The sequence below is a fragment of the Oncorhynchus gorbuscha genome, unplaced genomic scaffold (assembly GCF_021184085.1).
Source record: "Oncorhynchus gorbuscha isolate QuinsamMale2020 ecotype Even-year unplaced genomic scaffold, OgorEven_v1.0 Un_scaffold_31:::fragment_4:::debris, whole genome shotgun sequence".
Taxonomy (NCBI): domain Eukaryota; kingdom Metazoa; phylum Chordata; class Actinopteri; order Salmoniformes; family Salmonidae; genus Oncorhynchus; species Oncorhynchus gorbuscha.
Genome location: NW_025745171.1, coordinates 72,716 through 94,895, shown reverse-complemented (window position 1 = coordinate 94,895; position 22,180 = coordinate 72,716). Strand labels below are relative to the sequence as shown.

The window sequence follows — 22,180 nt, the reverse complement described above, 5'->3', positions numbered from 1 at the left end:
AGCAGAGGGTAGGCTTTATGATGAGGTTATGGATAAGAGCGAGATAATTTTTATCTATTGACAGCCAAGCTCAGATCATGCCACCAGCATAAAATTAAGACCCTCAATATTTATTGGAAAGAAGCATCAAGCTCATGTACACTTTCACCACCCTCTGAAGTTCAGTATTATTCTACAGATTAAATAAATTAACTTTGCAGTGTGCGTACTTTTCCAAGTCATAGTGGGAGGACCACAGAACCATATTATTTACTGTGACAGCATTTCCACTGAATTTGTCCCATTTATCTATTTTACCGACAAAACAATTATCCCGTCTAGTGTATTTATGTTCTGTCGACATTTGGAAAGTTTACAGGCAATTATACTGTTTCCATCAGGCCTGTTGTGAGTTTTGAATTTTTTATCCAACCGGAAATGGACTTGCATTTAAATAGTTGGTTGGGAACATGGTTATTGTTACTAGATAGGTTTGTCATTTATCTTGTTGTCAGAACATGAATGATAAATGTGAATGGGAAGGGTCATACTGTGCGATGCATTACTTTTTATTTTATTTTTTATGATGATAATGATTAATTTCCTTGTATGTTTCCCCCATATGTCTCACTGCCTTCAGTGTGGCAGTAACTATGCATACCTGGAGCAGCTGGAGAGCCTGCTGGCGAGGGGTCGCTCCATCCCCGTCCGGCTGGACCCCCTGCCTCAGGTCGAATCCCAGGTGACCTCAGCCCGCGCCTGGAGGGAGAGGACTGCACGCACCTTCCTCAAGAAGAACTCAACCTACACCCTGCTACAGGTAAGAAATAATACCCTGGGTTGGGTTGTACTTAGGCATTGGGAAATCATGGATGAGTATGTCGCTGTGATGGTGGTTTGAAAGATTTTTCTAACCAAGCAGCCCTTTCAGACTATGCTGACCCCAAAGTGCAGAAGTTGGCGGACCACCATATGCAGATTGTTGTGAATTCCATCTGTCTATACTGTAGGTAGAATAGGACCAATATTATCATAGGACTGGTAGTTAGATAGCATGTGTGCTAATCTCTATTCTCTGTGTGTTGTCTCTCCTTAGGTCCTTAGTCCACGTGTGGATATTGGTATCTACGGCAACAGCAAGAGCAAACGCAGACGAGTCAAGGAGCTCCTTGAAAAGGAGAGGGGTCTGGACCTGGAGGGTCTCAGCGACCTTGACGAGAGTTATGAAGATGCCTGTGACCCGGCCATCGTCGTAGCGGCATTCAAATCCAAGGAGCAGAAAGAAGTTGAGGCCATCCACTCCCTCCGAGCTGCCAACCTGGCTAAGATGGCCATGTCTGACCGCATCGAGGAGGTCAAGTTCTGTCTGTGTCGTAAAACTGCCAGCGGGTTTATGTTGCAGTGTGAACTGTGCAAAGACTGGTTCCACGGAGCCTGCGTGCCATTACCGAAAGCGGGCTCACAGAAGAAGCTCATGGGCTCGGCCGGGTGCCAAGGCAACAGCAAGGAGGCCAAATTCCTGTGCCCGTTATGCCAGCGGTCACGTCGCCCGCGTCTGGAGACCATCCTGTCTCTCCTGGTGTCCCTCCAGAAGCTGCCGGTGCGTCTGCCTGAAGGGGAGGCCCTACAGTGCCTGACTGAGAGGGCCATGGGCTGGCAGGTAGGCAGTTGTGGAAAAAGTACTCAGTTGTTATACTTGAGTAAAAGTAAAGATGCCTTAATAGAAAATTACTCAAGTACAAGTGAGTCACCCAGTAAATTACTACTTGATTAAAAGTCTGAAAGTATTTAAATTGACATATACTTAGGTATCAAAAGTATATTTTAATTGCTAAAATATACACTACTTGTCAAAAGTTTTAGAACACCTGCTCATTCAAGCATTTTCTTTATATTTACTAGTTTCTGCATTGTAGAATAATAGTGAATACATCAAAACTATGAAATAACACATATGTAATCATGTAGTGGCAGGGTAGCCTAGTGGTTAGTGTTGGACTAGTAACTGGAAGGTTAGCTGACAAGGTACAAATCTGTCGTTCTGCCCCTGAATAGGCTGTTAACCCACTGTTCCGAGGACGTCATTGAAAATAAGAATTTGTTCTTAAAACCTCTTGCATCTCCCCCCTACTTTGTGCAATTTCCGCCTGAAGACATACCCAAATCTAACAGCCTGTAGCTCAGGCACAGAACCAAGGATATGCATAATATTGGTACCATTTGAAAGAAAACACTGAAGTTTGTGTAAATATGAATTGAATAGATATGGTTTAGATAAAACAATGGTAAAAAAACATACGTTTTTTTTGTATCATATTTAAAATGAACAAGATAAAACAAACATTCAGATAGGATGATGGGGACAATTTCAGTGAAAAATGTAAGAGGGCAACAGGTGTTGCACACAAATAGCCTAAATGTACCCAAGTGGCCAAATTAGTGAAGGTATACATTTTGAAACAAATAACTATATACAAAATGCCAAAATGGTAATCTAACACCCCCAAAAAAATGGGGGAAAAAATATGGAAAAATTGAAATATATACATTTACAAAATAACATAGGTAACTAATTTACACACTTTCAATATTTGGATGACCCTCAGTCCTCTATCAAATCTATTTATATAGCCCCAGCCTAAAACCCCAAACAGCAAGCAATGCAGGTGTAGAAGCACGGTGGCTAGGAAAAACTCCCTAGAAGGCAAAAACCTAGGAAGAAACGTAGAGAGGAACCAGGCTATGAGGGGTGGCCAGTCCTCTTCTGGCTGTGCCGGGTGGAGATCACAGTGGTTGTAGAGGGTGCAACAGGACAGCACCTCAAGAGTAAAAATGAACAGTTTAGGGTTCCATAGCCGCAGGCAGAACAGTTGAAACTGGAACAGCGGCAAGGCCAGGTGGACTGGGGAGAGCAAGGAGTCATCATGCCAGGTAGTCCTGACGCATGGTCCTACGGCTCAGGTCCTCCGAGAGAGAGAGAGAGAGAAAGAGAGAATTAGAGAGAGCATACTTAAATTCACACAGGACACCGGATAAGACTCCCATTCTGAGTTAGTGTCACTGTGAAGAAAATGTTCAGTTAGAATAGTTTCACATATGAGCCCTGTATCAACAGGTATAATAAACAGATATATATAGAGAGTTGAAGGTTGAATATATTATTATATTATTATTACCTGCTAGGTCTACTGTCTCTTTTATATTATGACATTTCAGCTAGATCTACTGTCTTTATTATATTACAACAGACCAGCTGTATCTACTGTCTCCACTTCACTTTGGCCATTGTTGTGGTCCTGCCCTCTCCTCAACAGCCTCAAATAGGCTATATCATGTGGGTTGGGGTGGGGCGGCAGACACACGCATCTCGCATTTCATGACATTACATTTTTATATACTGCTTCTAAAATAAATAAAAAATCACAAATAATATTGTATATTATTAATTTCAAACAAGGGCATTAGCATGATAAGAGCTTACCAGTCCAAAACGATGTCTTCTCCCGTTCAAAAAATATTCCTCCACAATCGCTAAATGAAGCATCCTACAACAATCTCTGTCTCACCTTCACAATCAATTTATTCTAAAGTTGTGTGTACATCTGTATATCTAGACTTAAATTTAGCTTTCCCTGACTTAGTCACCATAATGATTGATAGATAAACAGCTGAATCTGCGCATTCACCAAACAATACAGTGCGTAATATGCGTAGCTTCTTCCGGTATGAAAATTCAATAGCGCATTACTCTTTAAGCTGGAGCTTACTACATGGGTTGGTCTTGCAACACATAAACATGGCGTATTGCTGTTTAGCCCAGCTCATTGGCTATCTACTCAGCTAGATTTCAAGACGATCAGTGGGTCATTGGATTAAAAGACAGTCAATCAATGAAACAGCGGGCAAATCATTGGTGCACAATGATGTCATTACTTGTTGTCTTCAAATCGGTTTCTTTCAGTCAATACGTCCGGCGAAATGGCCCATCCAGGTTTGATTGTGTTACAAACAAACCAGTTGATTGCAGTGAAACCAAACATGACTGGAAAAGTCACGTTCTGTGTGGGTGATTTACCTGGAATGTGTCATCGAAAATGGAATGAGACGGAATTCACTACACAAGCAGTTCACAAAATGTTTTGTGTTAAGTTTTTATAGCCTATTTTATCAAACAAAAGATAATTCTTTGTGTAACGATGAGCATTGGAATTGCAAACAGATGAAGATCGTCAAAGGTAAATTATGTATTTTAATGCAGTTTGTGATTATGTTACGTGCTGTTTAAAAAAAAAATAATTATGGGGCTCTATGCTCAGATAATCGCATCACATTTTTTCACAGTAAATCGTTTTTTAAATCTGACAACGCAGTTGGATTAGCAAGATTCTAGGTTTTCGATACATGTGAGGCACTTGTATTTTCATGAATGTTTAATATGACTATTTATGTAGCGATCACAGTATGTTGTGGATTTTCAGCCAGCTAGCAGGTTCCGTGCGCAGAGAGGTTAACCTCTTGCTCCTACCCGACACGCAGGCGTCCCATCTAGACATCTGGAAATGCAAATGCGCTACGCTAAATGCTAATAGCACTCGTTAAAACTCAAACGTTCATTAAAATACACATGCAGAGTACTGAATTAAAGCTACACTCATTGTGAATCCAGGCAACAAGTCAGATTTTTAAAATGCTTTTCGGCGAAAGCATGAGAAGCTATTATCTGATACCATGTAACACCCCAAAAGACCCGCAGGGGACGTAAACAAAATAATTAGCATAGTCGGCGCTACACAAAACGCACAAATGAAATATAAAACATTCATTACCTTTGACCATCTTCTTTGTTGGCACTCCTAGATGTCCCATAAACATCACTATTGGGTCTTTTTTTTGATTAAATCGGTCCATATATAGCCTAGATATCGATCTATGAAGACTGTGATCAAGGAAAAAAATAGCGTTTTGTAACGTAACGTCATTTTTTGAAATTAAAAAAGTTGACGATAAACTTTCACAAAACACTTCGAAATACTTTTGTAATGGAACTTTAGGTATTAGTAAACGTTAATAAGCGATCAAATTGATCACGAGGCGATGTATATTCTATAGCTGTACGTCTGGAAATAATGTCCGGGTAAATCTCAACCAAAATATCCGGTCGGAGACTGGAAGAAAGGTGCTACCTTGTGTCCGTTTGACCAAGAAACAAATCGTAGGCAAATGAAAAGACTGTTGACATCGTGTGGAAGCTGTAGGTATTGCAACCTCGGCCCCCATTTAATGTGGTTCACATTCAACAATGGGTTCTAGTGGCGCATGGATATATTTTCGCATTTTCAGTAATCAGATTTTCCTGCGCTTTTCGATGAAACGCACGTTCTGTTATAGTCACAGCCGTGATTTAACCAGTTTTATAAACGTCTGAGTGTTTTCTATCCACACATACTAATCATATGCATATACTATATTCCTGGCATGAGTAGCAGGGCGCTGAAATGTTGCGCAATTTTTATCAGAATGTTCAAAAAAGTAGGGGATAGGAGTAACAGGTTAACTCCCTTGCCAAGTTAAATAAAGGTAAAATAAATAAATGTAGTAACCAAAGAAGTGTCAACCTGTCTGGTACAAGCTAGCGTCCCACCTCGACAACAGCCAGTGAAATTGCAGGGCGCCAAATTCAAAACAACAGAAATGCCATAATTCAAATTCCTCAAACATACAAGTAGTATACACCATTTTAAAGATAAACTTCTTGTAAATCCAGCCACAGTGTCCGATTTCAAATAGGCTTTACGGCGAAAGCACACCAAACGATTATGTTAGGTCAGCACCTAGGCACAGAAAACCATACAGCCATTTTCTAGCCAAGGAGAGGGCTCACAAATTCAGAAATAGCGATTAAATTAATCACAAACCTTTGATCTTCATCAGATGGCACTCACAGGACTTCATGTTACACAATAAATTTGTGTTTTGTTCGATGTTGTTCATCTTTATGTCCAAAGACCTCATTTGAAATTTGTGCGTTATGTTCAGAAATGCATTGTCTCGAAAAAACATCTGGTGAAAGTGCAGAGAACCACATCAAATTACAGAAATACTCATCATAAACATTGATAAAAGATACAAGTGTTAAACATACAATTAAAGATATACTTCTCCTTAATGCAACCGCTGTGTCAGATTTCAAAAAGGCTTTAAGGCGAAAGCACACTTTGCGATTATGTTAGGTCAGCGCCTAGTCATAGAAAACCATACAGCCATTTTCCAACCAAGGAGAGGTGTCACAAAAGTCAGAAATAGCGTTAAAGTTAATCACTTACCTTTGATCTTCATCTGGTGGCACTCCCTGGTCTCCATGTTAGACAATAAATCTTTGTTTTGTTCGATAATGTCCCTCTTTATGACCAAAAACCTCCTTTTTGTTCACGCGTTTAGTCCAGTAATTCAAATGCACAAGGCACGGGCACAAGTCCAAACACTTTTTTATTTTTAAGTACAATAAAAGTTAGCAGAAACATGTCAAACGATGTTTAAAATCAATTCTCAGGTTGTTTTTGTCATAAATAATCTAATATTTCAACTGGACAAAAGCTTCGTCAATAGAAAAGGTAAACAAAGGCGGCTCCCGATCATGCGCTTGGCTCATGTCTGGAAATTTCCACTGTCCACTCATTGAAGGTGTTGTATCTCCCCAATTTTTCAGAGTAAAATCCTGAAACAATGCCGAAGGACTGGCCACAAGTAGAGGAAGCCACAGAGATCATGAACTGGGTCCTAAGTCTTTGTATGGTGGATAGGCTTTCAATGGAAAAACAGCCTTTCAAAATAATAGTACTTCCTGGTTGGATTTGGTTGGATTTTCCTCAGGTTTTTTTCAGTTCTGATACACTCACAGACATTATTTTAACAGTTTTGGTAACTTTAGTGTGTTTTCTATCCAAAGCTACTAATTATATGCATATCCTAGCTTATGGGCCTGAGTAGCAGGCAGTTTAATTTGGGCACGCTTTTCATCCGGAGGTGAAAATACCTCACCCTTCCCAAGAGAGGTTAAACAAATCAAAATATATTTAATATTGGTGAGATTCTTCAAAGTAGCCTCCCTTTGCCTTGATGACAGCTTTGCACACTCTTGGCATTCTCTCAACCAGCTTCATGAGGTAGTCACCTGGAATGAATTTCAATTAACAGGTGTTACTTCTTAAAAGGAATTTCTTTCCTTAATGCGTTTGAGCCAATCAGTTGTGTTGTGACAAGGTAGAAGATGACCCTATTTGGTAAAATAAAAAGTCCCTATGGCAAGAACAGCTCAAATAAGCAAAGAGAAATGACAGTCCATTACTTGAAGAAAAGGTCAGTCCATGTGGAAAATTTCAAGAACTTTCAAAAACCATCAAGCACTATGATGAAACTGGCTCTCATGAGGAACGCCACAGGAATGGAAGACCTATGCTGCAGAGGACAAGTTCATTAGAGTTACCAGCCTCAGAAATTGCAGCCCAAATAAATTATTCAGAGTTCAAGTAATAGACACATCAACTGTTCCGAGGAGACTGAATCATGCCTTTGTGGTCGAATTGGTCTGGAGTCCAAATTGGAGATTTTTGGTTCCAACTGCCGTGTCTCACACACTGCCGTGTGAGACGCGATCTGGGTGAAATGGATGATCTCTGAATGTGTGTTTCCCATGTGAAGCATTTAGGAGGTGTTATGGTGTGGGGGTGCTTTCCTGGTGACACTGTCAGTGATTTATTTAGAATTCAAGGCACACTTAACCAGCATGGCTACCACAGCATTTTGCAGCGATATGCCATCCCATCTGGTTTGCACTTAGTGGGACTGCCCTTTTATTTTTCAATGACCCAACACACTTCCAGGCTGCAAAAGGAGCGTGATGGAGTGCCTCATCAGATGACCTGGCCTCCACAATCACCCGACTTCAACCCAATTGAGATGGTTTGGGATGAGTTGGACCACAGAGTGAAGGAAAAGCAGCCAGCAAGTGCTCAGCATATGTGGGAACTCCTTCAAGACTCTTGGAAAATAATTCCAGTTGAAGCTGGTCTAGAGAATGCCAAGTGTGCAAAGCTGTCATCAAGGCAAAGTGTGGCTATTTGAAGAATCTCAAATGTAAAATATTTTTTGATTTATTTAATACTTTTTTAGGTACTACATGATTCCATATGTGCTGTTTCATAGTTTTGATTTCTTCACTATTATTGTACAATGTAGAAAATAGCAAAAATAAAATAATAACCCTTGAATGAGTAGGTGTTCTAAAACCTTTGACGGGTAGTGTACTTAAGTATCAAAAGTATACATTATTTCACTTTCCTTATATTAAGCAAACCAGACAGCATCATTTTCTTGTTTTTTGTTGTTGTTATTTACCGATAGCCAGGGGCACACTCCAACTCATTTACAAAAAAAGCATTTGTGTTTAGTGAGACTGCCAGATCAGAGGCAGTAGGGATGACAAGGAATGTTACATTACATTTACATTTAAGTCATTTAGCAGACGCTCTTATCCAGAGCGACTTACAAATTGGTGCATTCACCTTATGACATCCAGTGGAACAACCACTTTACAATAGTGCATCTAAATATTTTAAGGGGGGGGTGAGAAGGATTACTTTATCCTATCCTAGGTATTCCTTAAAGAGGTGGGGTTTCAGGTGTCTCCGGAAGGTGGTGATTGACTCCGCTGTCCTGGCGTCGTGAGGGAGTTTGTTCCACCATTGGGGAGCCAGAGCAGCGAACAGTTTTGACTGAGCTGAGCGGGAACTGTACTTCCTCAGTGGTAGGGAGGCGAGCAGGCCAGAGGTGGATGAACGCAGTGCCCTTATTTGGGTGTAGGGCCTGATCAGAGCCTGGAGGTACTGAGGTGCCGTTCCCCTCACAGCTCCGTAGGCAAGCACCATGGTCTTGTAGCGGATGCGAGCTTCAACTGGAAGCCAGTGGAGAGAGCGGAGGAGCGGGGTGACGTGAGAGAACTTGGGAAGGTTGAACACTAGACGGGCTGCGGCGTTCTGGATGAGTTGTAGGGGTTTAATGGCACAGGCAGGGAGCCCAGCCAACAGCGAGTTGCAGTAATCCAGACGGGAGATGACAAGTGCCTGGATTAGGACCTGCGCCGCTTCCTGTGTGAGGCAGGGTCGTACTCTGCGGATGTTGTAGAGCATGAACCTACAGGAACGGGCCACCGCCTTGATGTTAGTTGAGAACGACAGTTTGTTGTCCAGGATCACGCCAAGGTTCTTAGCGCTCTGGGAGGAGGACACAATGGAGTTGTCAACCGTGATGGCGAGATCATGGAACGGGCAGTCCTTCCCCGGGAGGAAGAGCAGCTCCGTCTTGCCGAAGTTCAGCTTGAGGTGGTGATCCGTCATCCACACTGATATGTCTGCCAGACATGCAGAGATGCGATTCGCCACCTGGTCATCAGAAGGGGGAAAGGAGAAGATTAATTGTGTGTCGTCTGCATAGCAATGATAGGAGAGACCATGTGAGGTTATGACAGAGCCAAGTGACTTGGTGTATAGCGAGAATAGGAGAGGGCCTAGAACAGAGCCCTGGGGGACACCAGTGGTGAGAGCGCGTGGTGAGGAGACAGATTCTCGCCACGCCACCTGGTAGGAGCGACCTGTCAGGTAGGACGCAATCCAAGCGTGGGCCGCGCCGGAGATGCCCAACTCGGAGAGGGTGGAGAGGAGGATCTGATGGTTCACAGTATCGAAGGCAGCCGATAGGTCTAGAAGGATGAGAGCAGAGGAGAGAGAGTTAGCTTTAGCGGTGCGGAGCGCCTCCGTGATACAGAGAAGAGCAGTCTCAGTTGAATGACTAGTCTTGAAACCTGACTGATTTGGATCAAGAAGGTCATTCTGAGAGAGATAGCGGGAGAGCTGACCAAGGATGGCACGTTCAAGAGTTTTGGAGAGAAAAGAAAGAAGGGATACTGGTCTGTAGTTGTTGACATCGGAGGGATCGAGTGTAGGTTTTTTCAGAAGGGGTGCAACTCTCGCTCTCTTGAAGACGGAAGGGACGTAGCCAGCGGTCAGGGATAAGTTGATGAGCGAGGTGAGGTAAGGGAGAAGGTCTCCGGAAATGGTCTGGAGAAGAGAGGAGGGGATAGGGTCGAGCGGGCAGGTTGTTGGGCGGCCGGCCGTCACAAGACGCGAGATTTCATCTGGAGAGAGAGGGGAGAAAGAGGTCAGAGCACAGGGTAGGGCAGTGTGAGCAGAACCAGCGGTGTTGTTTGACTTAGCAAACGAGGATCGGATGTCGTCGATCTTCTTTTCAAAATGGTTGACGAAGTCATCTGCAGAGAGGGAGGAGGGGGGAGGGGGAGGAGGATTCAGGAGGGAGGAGAATGTGGCAAAGAGCTTCCTAGGGTTAGAGGCAGATGCTTGGAATTTAGAGTGGTAGAAAGTGGCTTTAGCAGCAGAGACAGAGGAGGAAAATGTAGAGAGGAGGGAGTGAAAGGATGCCAGGTCCGCAGGGAGGCGAGTTTTCCTCCATTTCCGCTCGGCCTTCCGGAGCCCTGTTCTGTGAGCTCGCATTGAGTCGTCAAGCCACGGAGCGGGAGGGGAGGACCGAGCCGGCCTGGAAGATAGGGGACATAGAGAGTCAAAGGATGCAGAAAGGGAGGAGAGGAGGGTTGAGGAGGCAGAATCAGGAGATAGGTTGGAGAAGGTTTGAGCAGAGGGAAGAGATGATAGGATGGAAGAGGAGAGAGTAGCGGGGGAGAGAGAGCGAAGGTTGGGACGGCGCGATACCATCCGAGTAGGGGCAGTGTGGGAAGTGTTGGATGAGAGCGAGAGGGAAAAGGATACAAGGTAGTGGTCGGAGACTTGGAGGGGAGTTGCAATGAGGTTAGTGGAAGAACAGCATCTAGTAAAGATGAGGTCGAGCGTATTGCCTGCCTTGTGAGTAGGGGGAAGGTGAGAGGGTGAGGTCAAAAGAGGAGAGGAGTGGAAAGAAGGAGGCAGAGAGGAATGAGTCAAAGGTAGACGTGGGGAGGTTAAAGTCGCCCAGAACTGTGAGAGGTGAGCCATCCTCAGGAAAGGAGCTTATCAAGGCATCAAGCTCATTGATGAACTCTCCGAGGGGACCTGGAGGGCGATAAATGATAAGGATGTTAAGCTTGAAAGGGCTGGTAACTGTGACAGCATGAAATTCAAAGGAGGCGATAGACAGATGGGTAAGGGGAGAAAGAGAGAATGACCACATGGGAGAGATAAGGATCCCTATGCCACCACCCCGCTGACCAGAAGCTCTCGGGGTGTGCGAGAACACGTGGGCGGACGAAGAGAGAGCAGTAGGAGTAGCAGTGTTATCTGTGGTGATCCATGTTTCTGTCAGTGCCAAGAAGTCGAGGGACTGGAGGGAGGCATAGGCTGAGATGAACTCTGCTTTGTTGGCTGCAGATCGGCAGTTCCAGAGGCTACCGGAGACCTGGAACTCCACGTGGGTCGTGCGCGCTGGGACCACCAGATTAGGGTGGCAGCGGCCACGCGGTGTGGAGCGTTTGTATGGTCTGTGCAGAGAGGAGAGAACAGGGATAGACAGACACATAGTTGACAGGCTACAGAAGAGGCTACGCTAATGCAAGGAGATTGGAATGACAAGTGGACTACACGTCTCGAATGTTCAGAAAGTTAAGCTTACGTAGCAAGAATCTTATTGACTAAAATTATTAAAAATGATACAGTACTGCTGAAGTAGGCTAGCTGGCAGTGGCTGCGTTGTTGACTTTGTAGGCTAGCTGACAGTGGCTGCGTTGTTGACACTACACTAATCAAGTCGTTCCGTTGAGTGTAGTAGTTTCTACAGTGCTGCTATTCGGGGGCTAGCTGGCTAGCTAGCAGTGTTGATTACGTTACGTTGCGTTAAAAGAACGACAATAGCTGGCTAGCTAACCTAGAAAATCGCTCTAGACTACACAATTATCTTTGATACACAGACGGCTATGTAGCTAGCTATGTAGCTAGCTACGATCAAACAAATCAAACCGTTGTGCTGTAATGAAATGAAATGAAAAATGTGATACTACCTGTGGAGCGAAGCGGAATGCGACCGGGTTGTTGAGTGCGGAAGTTCTATTCAGTAGACGTTGGCTAGCTGTTGGCTAGCTAGCAGTGTCTCCTACGTTAAGGACGACAAATAGCTGGCTAGCTAACCTCGGTAAATTAAGATAATCACTCTAAGACTACACGCTCTAAACTACACAATTATCTTGGATACGAAGACAGCAAAGACAACTATGTAGCTAGCTAACACTACACTAATCAAGTCGTTCAGTTGAGTGTAATAGTTTCTACAGTGCTGCTATTCGGTAGACGGTGGACGTTTGCTAGCTGGCTAGCTGCTGGGCAGATAGCAGTGTAGACTACGTTAGGACGACGAAATACGAAGTTGCAATAGAAGTGCTGACTGTTTCACTTTGTTGTCCTCTTTCTTTTCCTTTTTCTTCTGTCCTTCTTTTGTCCTTATTTTGTCTTCCTTTCTTCTATTAACTAGATATTTTTGTTGTTATTCTTTGTAAGCTAGCTAGCTTCTTCCAGGAGAGTCCCTAGCAACTGCTTAGCAACAAGTAAACAATTCTGCTAGCAATTCACCTAGCTAAGATAACTGTACAATTTTATGAAAAAAATAGTTAATTTTTCAAAAGCCTGTCTTGTTTAGTTTGTTCCTTGTTTTGTCTTCTATTGAGTCTTGAATGTTCTCTTGATAAGTGTGTGAATTGTACAATTTTCCTGTCCTACTAATCATTCAACATGAAACAAGTACTTTTGGGTGTCAGGAAAATATATGGAGTAAAAAGTACATTATTTGCTTTAGGAATGTAGTGAAGTAAACGTTGTCCAAAATATAAACAGTAAAGTACAGATAACCCAAACAACTAAAATGTACTTTAAAGTATTTTTACTTAAGTACTTTACACCACTACAGGTAGGGATGTGTTCAACACAAGTTTTCAGAATCAATTATTTGATGGTTGCTAGGTTCGATAAATCAAATTTGGCAAAACATAGTAAGAAGTGTATGTGCAAGGGTGAAAAGCCACATATTCTGAGTCAAACAAAAGTCTTGTTTATTTAAACTCCTCTCTATTCATTAATGGAATCGATTAATCAAACTCCTCTCTACTTGCAGGACCGCGCCAGGCAGGCTCTGGCTACAAACGAGCTGTCCTCGGCCTTGGCCAAGCTGTCGGTGCTCAGTCAGAGGATGGTAGAACAGGCTGCCCGGGAGAAGACCGAGAAGATCATCAACGCCGAGCTGCAGAAGGCTGCCGCAAACCCTGACCTGCAGGTAAGAGATTACTGCTGCCATATGCTACTAAGAGCCATCCATGTATAGAGTTTGTAGGCGCTAACATGGCGTCCAGTGTAAAAGTTGGCCGTTATCTCTCTATGGCTCTCGTGGCCAGTCATTCCTCTAAACAAGATGCTCAGGGATAAGGTAAGTAAGATGAACAGACTGAAGTGTTTTTTTCCAGGTCATCTCCTTCTCTTCCTTATTTGTTCAGTGCATTCGAGAGCGAAAAACAGAGATTGGTTCCAAGGTAGTGTTATTACTACTGATGAGAAGTAACAGAATGACTGTGACGTCTGTTCTCCATAGGGTCACATCCAGACGTTCCAGCAGGCAGGGTTCAGCAGGGCAGTGTCGCCACGCCAGTCTGTCGACTACGATGACGAGGAGACGGACTCTGACGAGGACATCAGGGAAACATATGGCTACGACATGAAGGTACTGTGGTGTGGCTTGTTAACTCGAAATTACACCACGACAAGGTTCCAGTTTAACAGTGTTTACTAAACCATATTAGCACACTACATGTTCGCCATTTCACTCAGGCCAGGTTCAGCAACCCCGTGACTCCTGCGCAGGCGCACTAATAACTGAGTGATAGCCCGTAATAACAGAAATATAGGGATACTTCAAACATGAACTTAACATGGCCAATGGAGAGTTTTCTCAAGTATTCAAGTTTTAAATATCGAAAACACCTGTTGAATCAATTAAAAAAGAACCAAATACTACTGTATAGCTGCTATTATTCTATAGACAATGTTTCAACAGAAGTAGTAACAAAACCAGTAAAACATTGCTATTCAATACATCTCATGCAAAGACACAGCACTTAGCAAATCCTGCTTTTCTAGCATTGTCCTCACCTGCCGCACTTTCTCGCTGTCACTCGAGCTCTCTGCCTCGTGCGTGTGTGTGTGTCAGGACCCAGGTGAAGTGAAGCCGTACCTGTTTTGTGATGAGGAGATTCCTGTTAAGTCAGAGGAAGTAGTCAGTCACATGTGGCCCACCACACCCTCTTTCTGCGCTGAACACGCCTACTCCTCTGCATCCAAGTCCTGCCCTCAGAGTAAGACATGGCATTATAATCTATGGCTACGCAAACTCTCTCTCCCTGTTATACTTAAAAATAGTAATTTATAAATGTGTCATTAATTTTATGTTCTGGAGTATTGTTTCCTTGTGTGTATTGTCTTTGGGACCTTATTTAGAAATGAGAATTTCAAGTTACTTACATTAAACTATACATGTAGATATTGAGTAAATGTGTGTTTTCATTGGTTGATTGATGAATCATTCTCCCCCTCTAACCTCCAGACCAGAGTACCCCCAGGAAGCAGACCAGGAAGACGCCCCTGGTGCCTCGCTCCCTGGAGCCCCCTGTGCTGGAGCTGTCCCCCCCGGCCAAGGCCCAGTTGGAGGAGCTGATGATGGTGGGGGACCTGCTAGAGGTGTCCCTGGACGAGACCCAGCACATCTGGAGGATTCTGGAGGCCACACACCCTCCCTCTGAGGAGAGGTTCCTACAGGTCATGGAGGTAAGAGAGAGGCATTGGTTTATACACTTATTTTTATACTGAACAAAAATATAAATGCAACATGTAAAGTGACAGGTGTGGCATACCAAGAAGCTGATTTAAAAAGCATGATCATTACACAGGTGCACCTAGTGCTGGGGACAATAAAAGGCCAGTATAATGTGCAGTTTTGTCACACAACACAATGCCACAGATGTCTCAAGTTTTGAGGGAGCACGCAATTGGCATGTCCACCAGAGCTGTGCCAGAGAATTTAATGTTCATTTCTTTACCACAACCGCACAACCAAAGAATTTCTGCACAAAATGTCAGAAGCCGTCTCAGGGAAGCTCATCTGCATGCTTGTCATCCTCACAAGGGTCTTGACTTGACTGCAGTTTGGCGTCGTAACCAACTTCAATGGTCAAATGCTCACCTTCGAATGCCACTGGCATGCTGGAGAAGTGTGCTTTTCTCTGATGAATCCCGGTTTCAACTGTACCAGGCAGATGACAATATGGTTTCGTGTGGGTGAGCGGTTAGCTGATGTCAATATTGTGAACAGAGTGCCCCATAGTGGCGAGATGGGGTTATTGTATGGGCAGGCATAAGCTACGGACAATGAACACAATTGCATTTTATCAATGGCAATTTGAATGCACAGAGAGACTGACGAGATCCTTAGGCCCATTGTTGTACAATTAATACACCACCATCACAACATTCCACAGGCCACAATCAACACTATGTGAAGGAGATGTCACGCTGCAAGCATGAGGCAAATGGTGGTCACACCAGATACTGACTGGTTTTCTGAATCATAACTCTATGCATATGTGTATTCCCATTCATGTAAAATCCGTATATTTAAGGCCTAATTTATTTATTTCAATTGACTGATTTCCTTATATGAATTAACTGAAATGTTTGCATGTAGCATTTTATATTTTTGTTCATTGCATGTTATTTTATTTGGACATGGCCAAGAGGGCAGCTCCAGTAAAGAATACGCAGTCACTGGCTGAAAACACATGTATGATCTGAACTGAACATGGGTGATGCGAAGGCTGGTTTCCTGCATCCTTATTAAGTCTACTTAATGGACATAAAAGCACTTTCAGTGGGGATTATTAATTGAGCAATTGTGTCCATCCCTCTTTACTGTCTTCCCTTCCCAGCATGAGGATTCTCCGTTTGAGAAGCCAATGAAGATCAAGATGAAGGACTCTGAGAAGAAGAGGAAGAGGAAGCTGGAGAAGGCGGAGCACCAGCTTCTCATGGCAGCTGTCTCCGGGGTCAGAGACATGATGCGGTCCCCCAAGTCCTCAAAGGATCCGAAACTGAGCCTCTTAGACCCGCTGGGGAAACCCAAGAAGAAGAAGCTGAAGCTGAACCCGGATAAGAACCGTGAACTGAAACAGCTGTCCAAGCGCCTGGCTAAAGAGGATAAGGAGAGGAAGAGGAAGGATAAAGCTGTGGTCAAGTCTGAGGCTGTCAGGGAGGGGCTGGAGAAAAGGAAAGAGAAGAAGATCCTGGATATACCGTCAAAATATGACTGGTCTGGAGCTGAGGACTCCAATGATGAAAACGCTGTCTGTGCGTCCAAGGACTGTGCGAGACCCTGCAAGGACAAGGTGAGAGCGACACGAGAAGCATGTACACAGTTAGTGTGTGTGTATTTAGTCCAAAATCAACCCTTTCTCCAGTATACACTACTTGATGCACATTTCAAAATTATTGGAGGGGTGTAAGGAATATTGTGTCTATGGGTACAACCTCCGCCAAGGGATTGACTTCTGCCCTGGTTTTCCAGACTGACTGATTGAGACCATTAATTTGCAGAGGGCAGTGCATCTTCTGTAGTTGTCATCAGACCTTGAATAAAAAAAAACATTTTTGGATTAGGGGAGAGGGGCTCATTTGAGAGAGGATGTAGCTACTCTGAATCATTCTGACAGATGATTCCCATAGATGATTGATAGGTGTGCGGGTTTCTTGGTTAACGGTGCAACAGAGCTCAGTGAAAGCCTGAGATCGGTTCAGTGTGTGGCCTGATAGGGTGGGCCCTATCAAAAACACAAGTCAGGTTTTGACCTAAGTACAACTAGAGATGCGTAGGCAAAATTTCAATTTCTGGAGGTTTGGATACTTTAATTTTAGGAGGTTTAAGGATATTAGCTCTTCAGAGCAAAAACTGATTGTCTCACTTTGTATTTTTGTTTGCTGACTATTATGCAGAGCTAAGTATGTCGAGTTAATATTGAACACTGTGAAGCAAACATCTTTGGATCATGGAACAATTGAATATCAACAGCTGATAACAGCACTGGACCACAGAGTTACACAATGTATTAACATGACAAGCTACAGTGGGGAGAACAAGTATTTGATATACTGCTGATTTTGCAGGTTTTCCTACTTACAAAGCATGTAGAGGTCTGTAATTTTTATCATAGATACATTTTAACTGCGAGAGACGGAATCTAAAACAAATATCCAGAAAATCACATTGTATGATTTTTAAGTAATTCATTTGCATTTTATTGCATGACATGTATTTGATCACCTACCAACCAGTAAGAATTACGGCTCTAATAGACCTGTTAGTTTTTCTTTAAGAAGCCCTCCTGTTCTCCACTCACTACCTGTATTAACTGCACCTGTTTGAACTCGTTACCTGTATAAAAGACACCTGTCCACACACTCAATCAAACAGACTCCAACCTTTCCACAATGGCCAAGACCAGAGAGCTGTGTATGGACATCGGGGATAAAATTGTAGACCTGCATAAGGCTGGGATGGGCTACAGGACAATAGGCAAGCAGCTTGGTGAGAAGGCAACAACTGATGGCACAATTATTAGAAAATGGAAGAAGTTCAAGGTGAGTACAATCCCAAGATCACCATCCCAACCGTGAAGCATGGAGCTGGAAACATCATTCTTTGAGGATGCTTTTCTGCAAAGGGAACAGGACGACTGTACCGTATTGAAGGGTGCAACAACCTCCTTCCCTCAGTAAGAGCATTGAAGATGGGTCATGGCTGGGTCTTCCAGCATGACAATGACCCGAAACACACAGTCATGGCAACTAAGGAGTGGCACCGTAAGAAGCATCTCAAGGTCCTGGAGTGGCCTAGCCAGTCTCCAGACCTGAACCCAATAGAAAATCTTTGGAGGGAGCTGAAAGTCCGTATTGCCCAGCGACAGCCCTGAAACCTGAAGGATCTGGAGAAGGTCTGTATGGAGGAGTGGGCCAAAATCCCAGCTGCAGTGTGTGCAAACCTGGTCAAGAACTACAGGAAATGTATGATCTCTGTAATTGCAAACAAAGGATTCTGTACCAAATATTGATGTATGTATCAAATATCAAATATTTATGTCATGTAATAAAATGCAAATGATTTACTTAAAAATCATACAATGTGATTTTCTGGATTTTTGTTTTACATTCCGTCTCTCACAGTTGAAGTGTACCTATGATACAAATTACAGACCTCTACATGCTTTGTAAGTAGGAAACACTGCCGATTTTGCAGGTTATCAAATACTTGTTCTCCCCACTGTATGTGCTGTTGGACGTGACTGTAAATTATACACTTAAGTCAATGAGTAGCCTAACCACCCTCCCAGTTCTTCCCAGCCATGTGCTCTCAGAGCACAACAGAGGCATGGGGATATCCTCCATCTAAACAGAACTTGAAGGGGGGCTGGATTGGATTAGGCTTAAATGCACCATAATAAAATGCAACATAAATATCATGCTTATTATACATCAAGTACGTAATGGTATATTCCTTTTAAAAACACAAACTATCTACAAATATGACTCTTGTGAATCTGAAGGGCAGTGACCTTTTCTGAGCACTAGCTGATATTATATCCTTACTTAAGCAGAAGGTGTGATCGCCTGTATGTTTACGTCTCTCTTCCCTCTGTCAGGTGGACTGGGTTCAGTGCGACGGCGGCTGTGACGAGTGGTTCCACCAGGTGTGTGTGGGTGTGACCTGCGAGATGGCCGAGAACGAGGACTACATCTGCATCGACTGCACCCGCGAGTCGTCTATCTTGAGTCGGGCCGTAGTTGGAAGTTTGGGCAGAAGCATGAGCATAGGAGGAGGAGGGGTGACAGCAGTGGTGAAGTTGGAGCGTGTTTGTGAGGAGCCGGTGGTGCTGGAAGCACCAGTCTACAGCGGGCTGAGCCAGATCATTATGCCCCCCTCTACCTCCCTCCCCCAGCAACAGCAGCAGCCGGATACAGACGCACATGCACAGCCACCACACACAAACCCATTCACCCGGTAAACTCGCATCAGACCATTTGAGTCTGGTTCTGACTGACATATTTCACTCTTGACTTAATGGTATAGGAGCTTCAAATTAAGGGGTATCCTCAAGACTAGATGATACTCCCATGAGAATAATACTACAAAGAAATGAGACAATCAGCTCCTTTGAGGAGGAGAGAGATGTATTTTCTGCATCACAGATAAACTCCAGATTAACTATTTTGCCGTTCCCCCTCTTCTCTCTCCTCTCATGGGAACCAATTGTTGATGAGGATTTGTTTCTCTCAAATTCAGAACTGTTAAAGAAAGCCTTATAATCCAGAGAACACTGTGTGCACAGAGCGGTTTTTACTGCACGACTTGGAATGACCATGGGCCGTTTTGTCTGTTTCTTGAGTTTTAGGTCTGTAACGTCCTCTATCCCCGTCTGAAAATTATTTGGTGCCAATCTGCCTCAGTTCTACTACAGTCAGAAACTTCAGTACAGTCATTATCAATCTGTGGAGGTGTAAATAGGTGTCCCAAATGGCACCCTATTCTATATGTAGTGCACTACATGGGATCTGGTAAAATGTAGTGCACTATAAAGGGAATAAGGTGCCATTTGGGATTGGGTGTTACACCTCCACATATTCTTGATAACTGTACTGAGTCGGCAGGTAGCCTAACTTTTTAAGTGTTGGGCCAGTAACCAAAAAGTCTCTTGTTCGAAACCCGCGGGCTGGCTAGGTGAAAAATGTATCGATATTAAGGTATTTAACCCTAATTGCTCCTGTATGTCGATCTGGACAAGAGCGTCTGATAAATGACAAAAATGTAAATGTGAAAATGTGGGATGCACATTCAGTATCCTCTCCTCTCTGCCTTTCTCCAAACAATAAATAACAGCTCCATGTAGGATTAGGAACAATGGTTGTATGTAGTGATGCGTATTTATAATGTGTAAATAGGTTTTAAGCAATAAAGTGATTGAATGTGGCTGTTTTTGTTTTCTCACCTTTAATAAACAATTCCTAGTGAAATGATTAAGGAGCTGAATTTTTGGTTTTATTTTCAATACCATTTTATACAATTTCCTGTTTGAGATGATTTGTTATGTAATTTAATGTCAATAGCAATGTCTGGCATCGGATGTCTAAACTCCCAACTACCTCAGATAGATAGATTTGAGTTTGGGGTGAGTCATCAGGAGGCCTGACTGTTGTAGGAGCCGTGGGTTTTGAATGTGGGATCTATGAATTCAGGCCTGTCTGTCAACTTCTGGTGGTCATTAAACCATTAAGGTAGGCCTGAACCTGATTGTGTAAAGCTCTGCCTGTTTTTGAGTACATTAAGTTCTTCAGATGGCAGTTTGAGAGCAAGGAGGCCCGTGAAGCACGGGGGTGGCAGCATCATGTTGTGGGGGTTCTTTGCTGCAGGAGAGACTGGTGTACTTCACAAAACAGATGGCATCATGAGGTAGGAAAATTGTGGATATATTGAAGCAACATCTCAAGACATCAGTCAGGAAGTTAAAGCTTGGTTGCAAATGAGTTTTCCAAATGGACAATGACCCCAAGCATACTTCCAAATTTGTGGAAAAATGGCTTAAGGACAACAAAGTCAAGGTATTGGAGTGGCCATCACAAAGCCCTGCCCTCAGTCCTATAGAAAATGTGTGGGCAGAACTGAAAATGCGTGTGCGAGCAAGGAGGCCTACAAACCTGACTCAGTTACACCAGCTCTGTCAGGAGGAATGAACCAAAATTCACCAACTTATTGTGGAAGGCTACCTGAAACGTTTGACCCAAGTTAAACTATTTAAAGGTAATGCTACCAAATGCACTCAATTAGTATGTAAACTTCTGACCCACTGGGAATGTGATGACAGAAATTAACGCTGAAAAACCATTCTCTCTACTGCTATTTTGACATTTCACATTCTTAAAATAAAGTGATGATTCAGACTGACCTAAAACAGGGAATTTTTACTTGGATTAAATGTCAGGCATTGTGAAACTGAGTTAAAATGTATTTGGCTTTGGTGTATGTAAACTTCCGACTTCAACTGTATGTGAGAATGCTGTTCATTGGCTACAGCTTAGTGTTCAACACCATAGTGCCCTCAGCTCATCACTGAACTAAGTACCCTGGGACTTAAACAACTCCCTCTGCAACTGGATCCTGGACTTCCTGATTGGCCGCCCCCAGGTGGTAAGGGTTGGCAACAACACATCTGTCATGTTGATCCTCAACACGGTGGCCTCTCAGGGGTGGGTACTTTGTTCCTGCCATCCAGGACCTATATACTAGGCGGTGTCAGAGGAAAGCCCAAAATATTGTGAAAGACTCCAGTCACCAAAGACTGTTGTCTCTGCTTTGCACGTCAAGCGGTGCCAGAGTCTTGGTCCAAAAGTCTCCTTAAGGCTAGGGGGCATAATTTGGAAGTTCGGATGACAGACATGCCCAAAGTAAACTGCCTGTTACTCAGGCCCAGAAGATATGCATATAATTGGTAGCATTGGATAGAAAACACTCTGAAGTTTCTAAAACGGTTAAAATAATGTCTGTGAGTATAATAACCAAACTGATATGGCAGGCGAAAGCCCGAGGAGAATCCATCTGTATTTTTTTTGTGGTCAAAGTCCATTCAAATGCTATTCAAAAGGAATTCTTCCCAGATTGCAGTTCCTATGGTTCCACTAGATGTCAACAGTCTTTAGAAAGGGTTCCAGGCTTGTTATTTGAAAAATGAGTTAGTAGTTGTAGTTTTTCAAGGTGGCTCTTTGACTGCTCTTGTGGTGGGCACGGATGAGGGAGCGCACTTCGTTTTATATCTACGGTATTGAACATACTACATTCCGTCTTAAAGTTTTTAGTTTATTTACATATTAGGGTACCTGAGGATTGATTAGAAATGTTGTTTGACTTGTTTGGATGAAGTTGATTTTTTAATTTAATTTTTAATTTATTTTTACCCATTTCTCCCCAATTTCATGGTGTCCAATTGTTGTAGTATCTATCTTGTAGCATTGAGACAATTCCCGTACGGGCTCGGGAGAGACGAAGGTTGAAAGTCACGCGTCCTCCGATACAC

The 22,180-nt window shown here is 43.3% G+C and overlaps 1 protein-coding gene across 10 annotated transcripts in view; it reads left to right on the top strand.

The window, feature by feature from the left end:
• LOC124017688 (lysine-specific demethylase 5A-like) overlaps window positions 1-20,129 on the top strand; it is a 95,558-nt gene extending 75,429 nt beyond the window's left edge. For 8 of the 10 annotated variants that reach the window (XM_046332960.1, XM_046332959.1, XM_046332955.1 and 5 more), the window contains 8 exons: window positions 620-799; window positions 1,076-1,639; window positions 13,138-13,296; window positions 13,609-13,737; window positions 14,194-14,368; window positions 14,617-14,837; window positions 15,995-16,450; window positions 18,758-20,129. In XM_046332960.1, coding sequence (XP_046188916.1) covers window positions 620-799; window positions 1,076-1,639; window positions 13,138-13,296; window positions 13,609-13,737; window positions 14,194-14,368; window positions 14,617-14,837; window positions 15,995-16,450; window positions 18,758-19,120 — 2,247 coding nt within the window. In that variant the 3' untranslated portion in view covers window positions 19,121-20,129. The remainder of the gene's footprint in view (window positions 1-619; window positions 800-1,075; window positions 1,640-13,137; window positions 13,297-13,608; window positions 13,738-14,193; window positions 14,369-14,616; window positions 14,838-15,994; window positions 16,451-18,757) is intronic. The other 2 variants (XM_046332958.1, XM_046332957.1) reach the window with 1 other exon arrangement.
• Window positions 20,130-22,180: the final 2,051 nt, after the last annotated feature.